Source organism: Dioscorea cayenensis, chromosome 7 (assembly GCF_009730915.1).
Source record: "Dioscorea cayenensis subsp. rotundata cultivar TDr96_F1 chromosome 7, TDr96_F1_v2_PseudoChromosome.rev07_lg8_w22 25.fasta, whole genome shotgun sequence".
In the NCBI taxonomy this organism is placed as follows: domain Eukaryota; kingdom Viridiplantae; phylum Streptophyta; class Magnoliopsida; order Dioscoreales; family Dioscoreaceae; genus Dioscorea; species Dioscorea cayenensis.
Window position 1 is genome coordinate 4,500,942 of NC_052477.1, and position 17,206 is coordinate 4,518,147.

General features: G+C 31.0%; 1 protein-coding gene across 1 annotated transcript; it reads left to right on the forward strand.

The window, feature by feature from the left end:
* Positions 1-7,357: 7,357 nt before the first annotated feature.
* On the forward strand, positions 7,358-14,665 carry LOC120264347 (calcium-binding protein 39-like). Its single transcript, XM_039272155.1, has 11 exons — positions 7,358-7,524; positions 7,859-8,023; positions 8,098-8,216; positions 9,433-9,507; positions 11,431-11,524; positions 11,641-11,700; positions 11,861-11,926; positions 12,008-12,106; positions 12,455-12,499; positions 13,121-13,223; positions 14,442-14,665. Exons 1-11 carry the CDS (start codon positions 7,408-7,410, stop codon positions 14,528-14,530), a joined length of 1,032 nt encoding a protein of 343 aa, XP_039128089.1. The 5' UTR covers positions 7,358-7,407; the 3' UTR covers positions 14,531-14,665.
* The last annotated feature ends 2,541 nt before the right edge of the window (positions 14,666-17,206 follow it).

Consider the following 17,206-nt stretch of genomic DNA (forward strand, 5'->3'; position numbering starts at 1 on the left):
GATTTATTAAATTTGAGAATATAATATGGTGATGACCATGAGAAATCAAGATATATCATATTATCCTATCAATTTGATTTAATTTGTCTCACTTTTTAGTTATGAGAGTGCAAAGTTTGTTTTGTGTCTTGTATGTGTGGCTCCAATCTCTCTGCTTTACTCTAAAAATAATTGAGAATGATGGAACATAGTGAATACAAAAATATTTGAGAACTTGTTTGCAAAATGTGTGAAAAAAACATGAAATTGTGGAAAGGTCGAGGATATATCTGTAAAAATTGTATGAAAAATCCAAAAACTGTAGAAAGATTGGGTTTATTCCCAAAATTTATGAAGAAATGGCAAAAAATTACAGAAAAATGTAAAAATGTGACAAATTTGGGTTTATTTACAAAATTTATGAAAAATGTGAAAATATGGAAGTTTGAGGTTTTATTTGTAAAATTGTAGAAATGTGAAAACTGAAAATTTAGATGGTCTTGTCGCATAAATTATGAAAATTTGTGAAAAGAAAAAATTTAGGGCCTAATGTGCAAAAATGACATGAAAGGGGTTAATATGAAAAAAAGAAGGAAAAATAGGATTTCCAATGAATAGAAGGGGTATTTTGATAATTTTGCAAGACGCGAGTCTATTGCATCTCAATGGCCATAAGAGTAAATAGAATTGATGGAGACTTTCTTTGAAGACTCTTTTAAAGTTTATTGTGAGGTCTTGAGGGGGCATCTATCGTCTCTTGAGACTCAGAAATGGATAGAGTTGATGAAATTTAATATGAGATCCAATGCTTGATACTTGTAGTAATAAAACCTTTGAAGTTTTCTTTTCAAACACCTTGTGAGGCCCTTAACACTTATAGGGATGATGAAATTTTGAAATTTTCTCTTCAAACACACTACAAGGTCTAATGCTTAACACTCACAGGGGTGATGAAAATCTTTGACATTTTTTTCTTTTAACCCATTGTGGAAATCCAATGCTTGACACTCAAAGGGGTGATGAAAACTTTAGAAGAATTCCTTGAGATTTACTGTGACGTCTAATACCTCTTGACACTCTTAAGGGTGAATTGGAAAAGACATTTGAAGGCTCAATTAAAGGAGATCAAGTTCATGATTACAATATAAGATCCATTCAAAAGCAAGTAAGTCAAAGTAGTCAAGTTAGTGCCCCAATCATATAAGCATCACAATATGATGATATGAAGGTCAAGGCTCAAAAGAATGGGAGAGTTGGAACCTAAACATCTCATATGAATGACAAATGTAACTCTACTGTTTTAAGACGTGAAGTAGTTAAAGACCTAAATAGTTCCACAAGATACCTAAAGACTTCACAAACACGAAATGCTAAAGTCTTTAGTAATAAAAAATCAAAGAGAATTAAGTATACGACTTAAAATATAAGAGTTAACTTGAGATTCAGACAATATGTCAGTATCTAAACTCAACAGAGAAGAATCGAAGAAGACCATAGTCACCAAAGTCAAGGAAGACATTCAAGCATGCTTCTCAGTGAAGAATTGAGAGAAACTCAAATATTATTGTCCTTGCTTATACTGTCAAATAAACTTTGTTCATGCGATAATTAGGGAATAAAATTAGGGAAATAGAGTTCCTAGTCCCGGCACCTACAACCAAGTCTTTGTATTCATGAAGATTTTTTTTTTTAAAGTTAATAAAATTAATGTCATTTTATCTATGTGCTTCTCTCATTCACACTTGTTCTTTAATAGGAGATTCCTATGACAGAATATGGGGTAATTAACATTAGGGGCTTGAATCCACAATCTCTTGAAATTATAAATAATTAAATTTTGATATGTGAGCCTTTATTTTTGGTCGGTCAACCCAATTAAAGACCAGTTGAGAATAAAAGTCCCTACAAACCTAAGAGAAAAATATGTTGAACATTGAGACTTAAAAAAAGTAATAATAATTTTGGTAAAAAAAAAATGTGAAGAATTTTGTGAACATGGAGATAATTTTGTTAAAGAAGAAAAGGAATAAGGAATAGAGAAGCATGATGAACAAATTGGCCTTGTTTTACATAAGTCAGCGAATAAACTTTTAGGTTTTAACTTTTATCAAATAAAGGTTTTTTTAAATAATAAAATTAAAAAAAGCATATTCCCACTAAGTTACTATATATATATATCCTTATGATCAAGCAAGTGATGTAATCAAGCTTGCATCTTTCTCGTGATGTCACTAATAATATGAGGTTTTTTTTACTTGCCCCCTTGAGAAATAGTTGAACTATTTGCCACCTCTTGAAGAATAAAAGGTGTTTTTCACACCCTTATTTTATGAAAGCTCTCTTTACACCCTTATTTTATGAAAGCTCTCTTTGTAGTGTGTATGATTAGATATTATTGCTGGTTTTGTTTTTTATTAGAAATATTTTGAAATGAATTAAGCATTTTCTAGTTAAAAATAGTTTATTGGATTAGTTTTTTTAGAAACCCTCCCTAATCTTAAATACTAAAAACTAAACCTTAAATTCTAAGTCCTAGACCCTAAATCTATTTAAATACTAAACACTAAACCTTAAATCTTATGTCCTAGACCCTAGAAGTTTAAGGTTTAGAATTTAGAAAAGAAAGGATTTCCGGGTTATCATTTATTATGATTTAGGGTTTAGATGATAAAGATAAACTAAAGTCTTTTTTAAAATTAAAAAAAAAAATAGAACGAGAAAAATGACGTGGACGTTGAAGTTAATAACAAGTTGATACCTATTATATAAAGTTATTAAAAAAACCTATTATATAAAAATATCGTTACTCCACAAATAAAGAGGTAAACATAAAAAAATCATAGTATCAAACATACACATTCACATCCTCATCCTCATCATTCTTTACTTGTCTCATCCATTGAATTCATAACTTTTGTGTACAATTCAAATGACTATTGTTTACTCGGTGTACATGTAAAACAACATTCATTTGAATCACTAATTTTTGGCTTTGGTTTCTTTCTAATAACACACAACACACAATAATCCAATTGCAGGAAAATAAAAGGATAACAAGATTAACATCAATCTTTAACTGGTTATTGGAATTCATACAAAATGAAATGGATATGAAATAACCTTGATATAATGCTTTGGTGTTCTAGAAATATCAATATTGCTCAACATGGCATGCTCATCCATAAAGCATTCACTCTTCCTCCCCCAAATAAAAAAAAACCAATAATCAAAGGGTTCATAGTCCAGCATGTAGATTTTTAAAAATCTCAAGTTTAAGTCTTGCAGGATGTAATAGTGGTAATAGACCCCCGATTATAAGTATGGGTTTGCAATCCAAACCTCATGTTATTAGGTGAGGGAGCATGGACAAGATAATCAATTCCTGACTCGTACACATACCCATGGTTATAGCACATATATTGCATTTGTAAAAAAAAATTAAATAAAATAAAATAAGAAACCCAATGTCCTCTTTGATCCTAGTAACTTTTATTACTATAATTATTTTTTTCGTGTGACGAGATTCTCCAAATCCATTGCTTAATGAATAATCAAATCAATTACTATTTATAGAAGTTCTTTTCTTTCAATTAAGAAATGTCATTTATTATTCACTCCCCATTATCTATATAGAGCATGAAAGTAACAAAAACAAATAGTTTGTGTTGAAAAAAAAAATCATTTTTAGTACTCTGTTACAATGGACCAAATGTCAATGTTGCCAATATATTCAAATGGGTTGTTCTAAAAAAAGTGCTCATTTTTCTTATTTCAAAGCAGCATGATAAGAAATATATCATTTGTAAAATGGATGTAGATTTAGAGAATGGGGCATAGCCCATCCATTTTCAAGTGGCTTGTGTTTGAAGAGAGGAGACTCAAGTTGTCCCTCAACTAACAAAAAACACAGTGAATTTTTTGTGGAAGGAACAATGGTTTCTATCCACTAAAGTTGCATAGTAAAGGAAATTTATTTCTAGAAAATAATTCAATCCACCATAACTGATGCATCTCCATACTTTTCTATCCCTTAAACATCTCTTTAGTAGGAGGCCCACGTCACTTATTCAAGAGAAAAAAAACAAAAAAGATGTAGATCTTGTTCATATTAAAGTGTGAGATATAATAAATGCAAAGGTTGAAAATTTATCCACCACAGTGTTGGCACCATTCTATATTTCTAGCAAGAAGTAAATGGAATAATGTATCGTGAAAGTTACCATTGATCGAGTAATTTCATCTTGAACAATAAAAAAAATTCCATTTTTGCGGAATTTTCTTCTTTAACTAAGTTAGTGAATTGTAGAATATAAATCCAAAACTAGAATTTCAACAAAATGAAAACTTGCTTACAATTCCCGCAATTTAATATATATATATATATATATATATATATATAAAGATGCGGCATTTGACAAGAAGTTTGTCAAGGGACAAACGAATATTGGGTGCACCAATTACGGTGGTTTATCGACCCTCTAGGAATTTTTTCACTTAGTTAGATGTCACATGGGGCAATTAGAGTCCTTGCACATGCATATTCAAAAGATTTATAGGAACCACATCGAGCTAATAAATTCTTTTGCCATACAACCCTTAAGGGGAGAGAAACGACATCCTCCAACAGCAACTCTATAAATAGTGAATGAACAATACCGCTACAGTATTTTTTATAGTATTGTCGACTCATAGATTCGATCTTGAGTTTTCTTATTCACCATTCAAGTAACAATCCACTACAAAGACTGGACATCGTTTTTTTTAAAATATATATATATATATATATAAGACTAATATTTCTTTATAAAATTGAAGAAAATAAAAATTTGATCACCAAGAGCAATAAGCCAACATCTCTAGGGATTGGATGCTCTATGCCTGGATGATATAGAAACTTATCTCTAGCCAGTGGTTGCATTACCATGAAAGAAAAAAAAAATCAACGAAATAAAAAGTAACCAAATTTTGTTGCTTTAAGCATTACACATAAAATAAGCATTGAAAAATCATACCACATAACTGTACATATATTTTGGTGGGGGAAGGGGATATGGCTAGGCCAAACTCGACAAGTTGACAAATTGGCCGCAAACTCGCACGGTCATAACCCAATACACTTGCAAAGCCTCAACCTGTCATAAAACCGAAAAAAAATTATAACAAATAAACATAACTACAAATTACATACATCTAGGAGAATAGCATAGTCCATGAATAAAAATAAAATAATAATAATAATAATAATAACACCAAAACATAAGATTTAGGGTCTAAAACAATAGATATATTAACTCAAACACTACACATGTGAAACACCAACTACTGACAGCTTGCTAAGCCACCAGCTAGTCTACTATTCCTAATATGAAAATATTTATAATAACTTTATAAGCTTGTCAGTCCATTAAGTAATTCACAAGAAAATATTTGAGATCAAACAAGAATTTGAAATTGATTTCAAATATATAAAATTTAGCATCAAAATGGATATCTCAAAACTAGAGTAAACCAACAAAAATATAGTTCTAAAGCATAATTGATAGCAAAAATGTGTTGAAACCAAAGTAATAAGAAAGATAAAGATAATAACTTTCTAGAATTGTATTGTAGGATATATCAAAATTTAAAAATAATTTCAATTGATTCAACCTATCTTCAATTGAGGTTGGAATGACCCCGAAGTTGAAAACTCGAAGAAATTCTGAAAGTTTTTATGGTGCTCAATTGATATAGTGACTGCTGATTTTTTTATTAGCAGGCAGACACTATCCTGGATCTAAATTACAAGATTTATCAACTAGAAGTTTTCTCACAATTGATTCTAAAACCCTAGACCTATTCAAACCTATAAATTCAAACATAAAAATCACCTAATTTTAAAAATATCACATTTGATCATGAGGAATCTAGAAAATTGAGAGAAAAGATGCATTATGATGCCAAGAATAAGAATAATTATGAAGAAGATTATATGATGGTCTTTCCTCCATTCTTTAATTAAGAGAGAGAAGAGTAGGAGATCTACAAATGTAAACATCCTAGTACTATTATTTGAATTTAAGTGATATTTGAATTTAATTAAAATTTAAAATTAGCATATCTAATAAATAATCCATTTAACTACTTTGTAACTAACTTATAAAAAAACTTTATTATAAATTAATAGGAATCAAAATAACTAAAATGCCCCTAAAGTTGTAGCTAGTGCACGAATAATTTTTGATAGATTTTTAAATAAAACCAAATAGTATCCATATCCGCCTAATTTCTAGAATACATATACTAAGAAATGCAGGTATCACAATCCCTCCATTTTAGTAATTTCACAAAAAAAATTACTAGTATGTGAAAGTACTATTTTGCTCTTAAAGCATCTAATATTCCCAAATTGTCTTTTGGGTTAGATCAAACCCTAAGGCCAAGTATTACATTAATTTTGGATCATCTAGCATAGGGAGTTAACCTCTGAATTTTACTAGCCCATCCTTATAGATTCTGAATTGTATTTGGATATCAACTTTCACTTCTTACCGAATGTTATGAAGATAACTATCTTCTTTTTGAGTTGCTTTAAGTTTGTCTAACAAGGTCAGTTGCACCACCAAGTTTGTGAACAAAACATTATTGCCTTGCAATATCACTTGGGTTCTAATATCTTTGTGTCTTCCAAGATAGGATTCTATGAAATAACTAAAATAGCCACATTACTAAAGACTTTGTGCCAAGAACATCACTTTTTGTCAAAGCTAACGTTGTAGCTACTTTATTAATGTATATAAAAAAAATATAGAGATTGAGACAAATATGCATTTTTAGCATCGCTGTATCTCTCTCTTTGACACCTCTAAGATGGCACATATCCCCCATTTGTCAAAAATATATATATATATATATATATATGTGAATTTTTATGGTATTATTATATTAATGTTTTAGCAATATGAAAATATGATATTCAAAAGGGTATAGCAGTAATTATGAACTTCTACAAGGGCATATATGTAAATTTCTCTTCTAAAAATTATTATCAGTTTCAAGAATATAACTTTTAAAATCAATTCCCTCAAGCACCCTGTGAAAGTACTGACTCCTTCATTACTGAAGTGACTTTATGATGTCAATTCTCATAAAACAAAGATCTCAAGTGATTTAATAAATAAAAATCATAAAAAAAGGTTTTATTTTTTTATTTAAAAAACTTTATTAGATTAATAATCTTAAATTTTAATTAATAAAAATTTTTAAAGAAAAAAACAAGGTAAACCAAACACCACCCCTTAATTCTCATTTTGATTTTCACCAAAATTTTTTTTTATATCTATATATATTTATATTTATATAATTATCAAAGAGAGAAAGAATAGAAAGACTGAAAAAACTAAAAAAAGAAAAAGAGAGAGTTGAGCAGAACAAGAGAAGAGAGTGTCAATGTCGTTCTCGTTTTTCAGGGGATCATCGAGGTCTCCTCGATCCACTCCCCAATCCGACCTCGCCAAGGCCATCCATGACTCCCTCCTTGCCCTCGACTCCAAGACCGCCTCCAAGGTATACCCCTTCCCCATTCCCTTCTGTTTGATTCCTCCGTTTTTCAATGTTTTCATGCGTTCGATTTGATTGAAGCATTGTGATCTCTTTTGCTAGTGTTGTTTTTTGTTTGCCGATTGGGGATTTGTTCCTCTTGTCATCGCCGTGGTGGAATTTCATGGTTGATCTAGTGGCATTGCTCAATTTCATTCTGTTTTGCTGTTTAAATCGTCTTGTGACGTTATAGGAAAGATGAATTATTTTTTTGAATTTTCAGATGTTTTTGATGCTTGATGAGAATGACTGAGAATTTTCTTGTTTCAACTAGTTGACTGATTAGAGTTGAATGCATCAGGCTCTGGAAGAAGTTGAGAAGAACATAGCTACGATGAGACAAGTGCTATCTGGGGATGGGGATGCTGAACCAAATCCTGAGCAGGTTTCAAAACTGGCTCTTGATATTTGCAAGGAGGATGTTCTTTCTCTTCTTGTTCAAAATTTGCCGACTTTGGGATGGAAAGTGAGTTTTCTGCTCAATGATTATAGAGTTTGTCGTTGTCGCAAACGTCAACTAAATGAATCTCTTGCTGGCAGGCTAGAAAGGACTTAGTTCACTGTTGGTGCATTCTGTTGGGGCAGACAGATGGTTTTACTTATTGTTGTGTTGATTATCTTGAGAAGCATGTGGAGCTCTTGGATTTCCTTGTTATGTGGTGAGTGATGGCTGTCATCTGTGTGACTTTTATTACTTTTTGTGGGTTTAACTCTCTAGTTTGATGCATTAGCTGATGAGTTGCCATGTCGATAAGCAAATTGTGTTTCTTTTGGGTCTTAAGATCCTTTGACTGAAAATGGAGCTGCCTATGATTGGATTAGGATGATCATAATTCATAAATATGCTGAACCTTCCATGTTGCCTCTTGTGGCTGATGTGATCCTTGGCATCAAAGGGTGGTAGTTGATATCAATACCTGCATGCTTTGCTTGTTCAGGCGGATTTGTAATGTAGTTTATTGTTATCTAATTGACTATTTTTCTGCTTTTCTGGTCTGATTTGTCGTATATTAGTTAATGTCCTTTTAAGATATTGCTGCATTAGCATGATTCCTTTTGTTTATATGTCTGCCTGATGATTGTTTACTATTAGCTGAGACTCATTGCAAAAGACCAAAGCCTATAAGTTCAATTTATCTAAAGATAGAGGATGCCAGTTGCTTTGTTCTTGTTCTTGGGTGTGAGCTCATCGACCAAGTAAACAAAGCATGCATACTTATAGAGAAAAATTTATGAACATTTTTTTGCGTTTTGGTTTCATTGTTTGCTTGCCATTTATTTCCGCTTATAAGTCTTACTAAATACTTCAACATTATGAATCTTTCTATTAGGTAATGATACATTGTGATTGACTTATTTTTTTACAATATTCTTCAGAAGTCCTACAGACTAAACTTACTGGCAATTTGTATGTCAAATGGTTTACTTTTCCATTGAAATCATGTTCACAATAGAGTCCACATATAAGTGACAAGTAGAATAAGCTGCCACCACCTATTCTTGAATCTAGTTGTCCCTTAGATGTTGCCTAGGTTTTCATTAGGTGGCATTTGGAAGAACTAGTGTGAATGATGTCAAATAAATTATTTACTAAATTTTTCTTATTGTGGAATGGAAGGACTATAAAGAGATTAGAGCAAATATTTTCTTTTTGAAAAAAATAAGAAATCAATATTTAAACTCTTCCAATCTAATCGTAATGGATCTCATGGTCTCCTTTTTTGCCATTTTATTAAAAATTATGTATACTATGTATGATTTCATGCGTATATGTTAATAGCTGTTTTACTGCACCTTTTTAGGATGTTAAATTTTTGTTGCAAGTAAAAAGTCAACTTGTACAACTTAGCTCAACTAATGACATTTTTGAAACAGCTATAACAATAAAGAAATTGCTTTGAATTGCGGTAGCATGTTGAGGGAATGCGTTAAATACCCAACCCTTGCCAAGTAAGATGTGCTCAATTTGCTCAATTGGTGATTCTGTTTTGCATTTACATTTTATTTTGTGATGCATGCTATAGAGAAATACGTAGTTTATCATTTTTGCAGATGAGATATTTCTAAAGATGTGGTTTCATGATCATTAATCTTCAATAGAAGACAGTTTCTTTTCCTGTTGAAAACTTAATGCTCATTTTAGGATGTAACCGGCCATGTTAAATAATTTGCCATATTCTGGATATATCAGTCCATATTTATGTCGATATTATTGTATTTGTTTTGACTTAAGTGGATATTAATAATTTTCTCATGGCCATGTCGACTCAATGAAAATTTTGTATTTTTGTTCTCTTTGATTAATGATTGATATTGTATAGGAATCAACTTTTTTGGGGGTGACAAATTTGGGCTATCATGAGCATTTTATTCTTTTGTCGTATGCGCTTATATTTGTTTTGAAATTCATATTGGCATTACTAGCCATTTCTGTCTTTGGAACATGGATAGGCCTATATATTTTCTTAGAAGGAATTTGCATATTTATCCCTACAAAAATAGGTAAGTGGTTATCTCCACCGCAAAAATCATATTACATGTATACACCTAAACACTAATATTTGAAAGGGTGAGATTCAGTGTGTCAAAGATAGGAGATGAAGGTAAAATCATCATCTTCTAAAAAGTTCTGTTGAATGTTGACGCTAAGGTTATGCAAATAAATATTGATGATTCATGGGATATACACACAAATATGATTTCTATGGTTTTCATGCAAATTCCCCTTTCTTAATTCACATGCTATAAAATTCATTGTTTGTTTTTATGGTTCTAGTTCACATTTCTGTAGTGTATGATTCATGTGAACTAGTTAAATTTTTAACTTTTCTTTGGAATTGCTAATTTGAATTTATTTTTTTCATAATCTCTGAAAAAAAAAGGAAGTTTATGTTAGGTCTTGATATTTTGACATCATACGTCTTGATATTTTGACATCATACATGGATCATTTTTTATGCGTATTCTTGTTTATATTGCATCATGTCGCATATCCTGGAAAGGATAAATTCTGAAATATTTAGAATGACATTATTAATTCCCATAATGGATGGTGATTTTTTTGTCCAAATTTGTAGAAGCCAGCATAACCTTAGATTAAAATGTTTGGAGTCTTGTTTAGAATATCCCCAGAAAGCCGTATTTGCAACCATCTGAAGACATAATAGATTGAAACTTGACTTATTAGGAAAGCTTGTAGAAGTCTGTTGATAAACAAGAGTTTATAAGAAGAGATTGAGAAGAGAGAACACATAAAATCTAAAATTTCTATTAGAATATGAATTTTGCAAGTTAATGTTTTTGAGAAACTTTCTCTCTTTTTGTTAATCCATTGCCATAATTATGTCTTTCATCGATACTTTAAAAAAAATTTAAAAAAATGAAAAGGATGCATGATTTTCTCTGTAACAAGCAGTTAAGCAGTTACCTTAATCGTGGTATGGATAACATTCTACTTCAAAGCATAAAGTGCAAAAAATTGTTCTTCGGCATTGATTAATCCCCTGATGTGGAATGGAATATCCTTATACTTTATGAATTAATCCTAGAACACTAAAAGCAGGTACTATCCATGTTGATCCTTCCTTTATTCAATTCTTTACGTAAAAATGTGATACGTATTCTAAGTTCCTTCATATTGCTGGAGGTGTGTGAAATTATTGAACTTCAGGATCTCCATGCTGCAACATTCTCTTTCTTGGTGTATATTGAACTATATACTTCATGTATGCACATATAATTGTTAGCCTCTATACTGTTAAATGTAGCTTTTACTGATTTCATTTGTCTATCTCATGCTTTCCTCCATTATGTTAGGTCATAGAAAATAAGCTTTGATGCTTCATGCATTCAAATCTTCTAGAACTTTTTCAGATATATACTGGAATCAGCTAGCTTTGAGTTGTTCTTCAAATATGTGGAACTGGCAAATTTCGATATTGCTTCTGATGCACTCTGTACCTTCAAGGTCAATCTTCAACTCTTTTTTCCATATCTTGAAATTCATTGATATCTGGCCGATTGATGAAGAGATCCGTTTTATGCCTTATTTTGGGTGTGTACTTAAATAAAGATGTTTGACAGGAGCTGCTAACAAGACATGAAACTGCAGTTTCTCAATTCTTAAGTGGCCATTATGAGCAGGTCAGCTTTTGAGGTTGTGGGTATTGAATCGCAAGTATATAGTTGAGAAGTTTTTTTTTTCATATTGATTTTGACTTTGCTAGTTTGAAATATTTCAGTATGCAATACTGTCATTTGATAAGTACTCGTTGTAACTCTTTAACTGAAAATGTTATTTCAGTTTTTTAAGCTCTATGAAAAATTATTGACATCATCAAACTATGTAACAAGAAGACAATCCTTGAAGGTCAGAAATACGAATTGATCACTTTGATTTGGTTCAATTCATTTTGAGTCATGGTAAATATTGGAGACCTTATGCATTCAGATCCTTTCGGAATTCCTTTTGGAGCCTCCAAACTCACAAATAATGAAGCAATACATTACGGAAGTGCGATTCTTAAAGATTATGATGGCATTATTGGAGGTGCTTTTTACCTACTCTTTAATCTCAACTATCGTTATATTGCTATTCCAATTCTCAAATTATAGTTATTAAAAGTGTTGGTTCATCAAGAAATGTCAACTAGTAAATTTTAACTACATGGCCTTCACGTGCTGTAAAATAAGTTTGAACTGCTCCTTAATGTCTTCGCATTGCTTGTAATACATATATACACTCCTCATAAGCATGTAAAACGCCCTTTGCATATATATTTACTATCATTTCTTGTTCGAGGATGACTATCACGTTGAGTTTGATTAATAATAGGACTAATTTATTAACGAAAAAAGAGTTTTATTTTCCTATTCTAACATAATCATGATATTGCAGGATTCAAGCAAAAATATCCAAATATCTGCATTCCATATGTTCAAGGTATTCTTATGAGGCAATATTTTTAATGATCTGTTGGTTTATGCACTTAGCATTTTAAGGATTGAGGATCTCTGAGTACTTTGTGTTGTTCAAATGGTCTTAGCACTTTATATTGTTTTGAGAATTATTTATTGGTTTGTTCAGTTAACTGCTGTCTATTTTGATTCCGTCACAATCCTAATGTTCAAATGGTCTTATCACATAAGATTCTTTTTTGCTTTATATTTAAATTCTTATTTGGTTTCCATCACAATCCCAATGGTCAAAAACAAGAAAATTCAGAACTGCTTGGCAGATTTATATCAATTTTTAAAGTCCTGACATTGAGAATAGGTCATTCTAAAATTGAATTTGACATTTACAATGCACATGCTCTTGGATCAAGAAACTTTTGGTGAAAATGTTCTTTACATTGATACATGCCACACATTTGGCTAATGATTTTTCCATTTTTGTTCTTTTGTTGCTTTGTTTCATTTACCATTTCTCTTCCCATTTTGTGATGCATGCAAAGGTGCAGCTGACTAAGTGATTCTTAAATATTAAAATAACCTAGTCTATGCTCTCTTCATGTGTTTGAGATTGTCCATCCTGATTGGATAATTTTTCTCCTTAAAACAGGTCTTTGTTGCTAACCCAAATAAGCCACCTGAGATCATTGATACTTTGTCGAAGAACTGTGAAGCTTTGTTAAGGCAACTGCACAATCTACCAACAAGCAAAGGTAAATATCTCTCCATTATGATGGTTTATCCTTATTTTGGCCGTATCTCACATGTTCATAATGTTTCTCTATATGACTTATTGCATCTGCTGGGCAGCTGGGGTGTGTATCGTTGATCTGTTTTCTGTGTCATTTTTGCATGCCTGCTTTTGATTTATCCCGTTTTCAAGTTCTCCTTTTTATTGTAGTTGTCACATTTTACTTTTTTGTATTTTAAATCAGTATTTATTATTAATGAAAAATATGCTTTTGCAACAAGAAAAGAAGATATGTTTCTAACTGAATACACTGGGTCTTCATTAAGATTTTGCTATGCGTGTGAGAAACAATGTACCTCACTAAGGCAACACAAGGGTATGAGAATGTGATGACTATATAAATAAACACACACATATACTAAAGTAAATGCTGTGTTAATTGCCCACTAACTTGATAAATGCCACATCTCATGCACTGTATCCTCTTCTCATGTATTTGTATAGTGAACCTGAATATCATCATGACTACATGAATAAATGCACACATTTATAAAAACGGACATTGTTTAATTGTCCACAAAATTATTTAACGCTGTCCATGTCATAACCTCAGGTACATATTTTTTAGCCTCTCATGTAGTTGCATAGTGAGCATGTGGTATGATAAGGTTTCTGGATAGTGTCCATCCTAGAAACATCCCAACTCTTAAAGGATTGCTATGATTTAGATTATACTTTCTGTGGACTATACCTTCGTGCTTTTGACAAACATCAAGTAAATGCTCAAGTTTATATTTGGTTTAGGCATATGTTGCTGTCTATTGCTTTTTTCCCTTTGTGGTGGTATGTAATTTTCACCTCTATCTCAACTTCCAACTGGTGCACCATGTTTATTTCCTTGGTGTAAATACTTTATTGATTATTCATTCAGAGAGCTTCCACAAACTTTCAAAATAAGCATGTCAATCTAAAGAAGGTTGTGGCAATTTTTCCTTACTTGTATATATGAACCGACTTTTGAGAACTATTGTTTGATACACTCATCAAGACCTAGAATAGGCCCAGTTTGTTATGTTGTCAGATAGCCGTTGATCATTAAATAATTTGAATCTTCTCTTCGTTTTTAAAGTACTACTATTCATCTTCTCTTTTTGCATATCGCGGGATTGCATTATAGCCTTCATAAGTTAACTAAATTGAACTGAATTGGTTACATTGTGTCTGTCTTTGATTTTACAAGGTGGCGAAGACGAGCAATTTGAGGAGGAGAGAGATCTAATAATAAACGAGATCACGAGGGTCTCGCAGCTATCCAATGCCATCACCTAGTTCAAGACTATTATAGATATTAAGGCATACATATATACATACACCTATACATACATACATCTGTATATATATTTGTTTTTTTTTCGTTTTGATTCCTTATTTGTCCATAACCAATAGCATGGTTATTTTGAATCATGTTTTGTAATTTCTTTTGCGGTTTGGTGAAATGTTTGGGGCAAGGTTTGGTGCGTATTTTTTCTATAATTATTCACCTTTGTTTTAATATATAAGATGCAGGTGGTTTGATGGTGTGGTGCTTCAGATGTGAAGTGAGGAAAATGCTTGTATATCTTCTTAAAAATGTGTTTATTTACATATATGCCCCTTCAAAACTGATAATTGTTTGCATTCTTTTAAAAAAAAAAAACATAAACATGTTTTATTGCTTATAAATTGGTAGCAGTGAGGGTTGGTTAAAATCTAAATTAGCATTCATGGGTAGAATTGCATATTTTCCATGGGTTTGTAAAATGAATTTTAAAAGCAGTTTACTTTTTTATTTTGTGCCAAATTGATTTTGAATTTGATTGCTTTGTAGGTAAACCCTCAGGGCCCAATTTTTTTTCCTTTAAAATTAAAGGTATAATCATCAAAATAGTCCATGTACTTTTTATCTCTTTTTCTTTTTTGTTCTTTTTACTCGGAAATGTTCTCAACTAGTCTCTTTATTTTTGAAAATATGCCTACTTAGTTAAAAATGCTCTCTATTAGTTTCTCTATTTTTAAAAATACACACACTTAGTCCCTCTAGTTGGACTATTTTTAAAAGTAGAGGGATTAGTTGGAAGCATTTCTAACTAAGTAGGCACATTTTCAAAAGTAGAAGGACTAGTCATGAGCATTTCTAAGTAGAGAGACCAAAAAGAAAGAGAGAAAAGTAGAGGAACCAATTAGGATATTATACCAAAATTAAAGTTACTTTTTGAATTTATATTTCTTCAGATATCAATGTTAAATAGTTTTTTTGTAATTTCACCACAAATGTCTTTCTATATATATATATATATATTTTTTGCATTTTTGAACAGTATACATTTGATGCATTCTAATTTCACAGTAACTGGAATATGAATTCAAAACATGATCTCAAAAATAATAGTTCCTCCAAGAAATTAAAAATATGAAATTATTTTCATTTGCATCCTTTCTCTCTTGTCCTCGGATTTTTCCTTTACTTATATATATATTCTCGTCTAGAGTCATTTAAAAAAAAAAGCAATTTTTTTTTTCCAAAATGAGCAATTAAACAAGTAAAAAGGCATGCACAAATTTCAACAAAGCAAATAAAGACTTAACCCGTGCATACATGAGTGCCAAATATCAATAAACCACTAGGACACTAGTAGATGGAGGAGGATATCCACTCTAGAAATGGGGGTGGGCGGGGCGGGAATGGAATCACTGCCCCATCCCTCGCCTCCACGGGCGGAGATTCCCCGATTAAAATTCCCCGCGGGGAAAAATTCTCCCCGCCACTCTCCCCACTGGGAATCCCCCGCACCAAAACATTAATATAAAAATTTTCTATAAATAACTATAATATTTCTAATGCGTTTATGTTACACATACTAAAGATGCTATATACAATTGAAAAATATAATGTATGATGAAATAAAATAAAAATTCTCAACCAAAGTTTTTTTTTTACAACATACGTACGTACATCATATATAAAATAAAAATTCACACAAAATATTTCTCCTAACAAGTCATAATATAATGTTTGATGAAACAACAACATTAAGGTACAAATAACATAAAGTTTAAAACTAAATTAAAAAATATTTAATGATGGATTATTATACATGAGATTTGGCATCAAATGGTTGGTTGGTCGTTTGGTGTTTTGTAGTGAAAAATTTTATAGTGAACAAAATTTTTGCTATAATCACATTTCGTGCAAAGTAAAATTACAATATTTGTTATATTTTATGAAAACTGACACTGAAATATATATAAAGTTAATTTAACAGTTTGATATGAATACACATTCTCTATAAAATTATCTTAATTCTCACATCTGTAATTTCATCATGTGAGATAGTTTCAAAGAATATAACTTTAGAATCCAATGATTAATAAACAAAAATTGAAGATCTAATAATATGTCAGTACTCTCTTATATGTAGCAACACATGGATATTTGAATAAAAAAAATCTAGATAATTACCTAATTATCCAATTCATTTAAATTAAATAAATAATTAGTTTTTATGAATATTAGAAATTTGAAAATTAGAAGTTTGAATTTTAATTTTGTAGATATATTATATAATAATTTTATTAAAATAATTTAAAATTTTATTAAATAAATATGTTTTCATGAAATATATAAATTTAAATAGTTAATAAGTTGTATGAAATAATTGTGAGTTCCATAATAATAACTAAAAATATTAACAAATAAATATTTATTGATTATATATATATATATATATAATTATGTTAATGTTGAAATAATCTTTAATAAATATATTAAAAATATATAATATATTCTTTTGGGGATTCCCCATGGGGTTTCCCGCAGGGAGCGGGGAGACCATTCCCCGCCCCCGCCCCGCTAGACGAAGAGGAATTTTTTCCCGCTCCCCGCCCCGCGGGGGATGTTTCGGGGAATCCCCGCCCCGTCGGAGCGGGGCCCCGCAAGGAATGGGGATTCCCTGCCCCACCCTCATT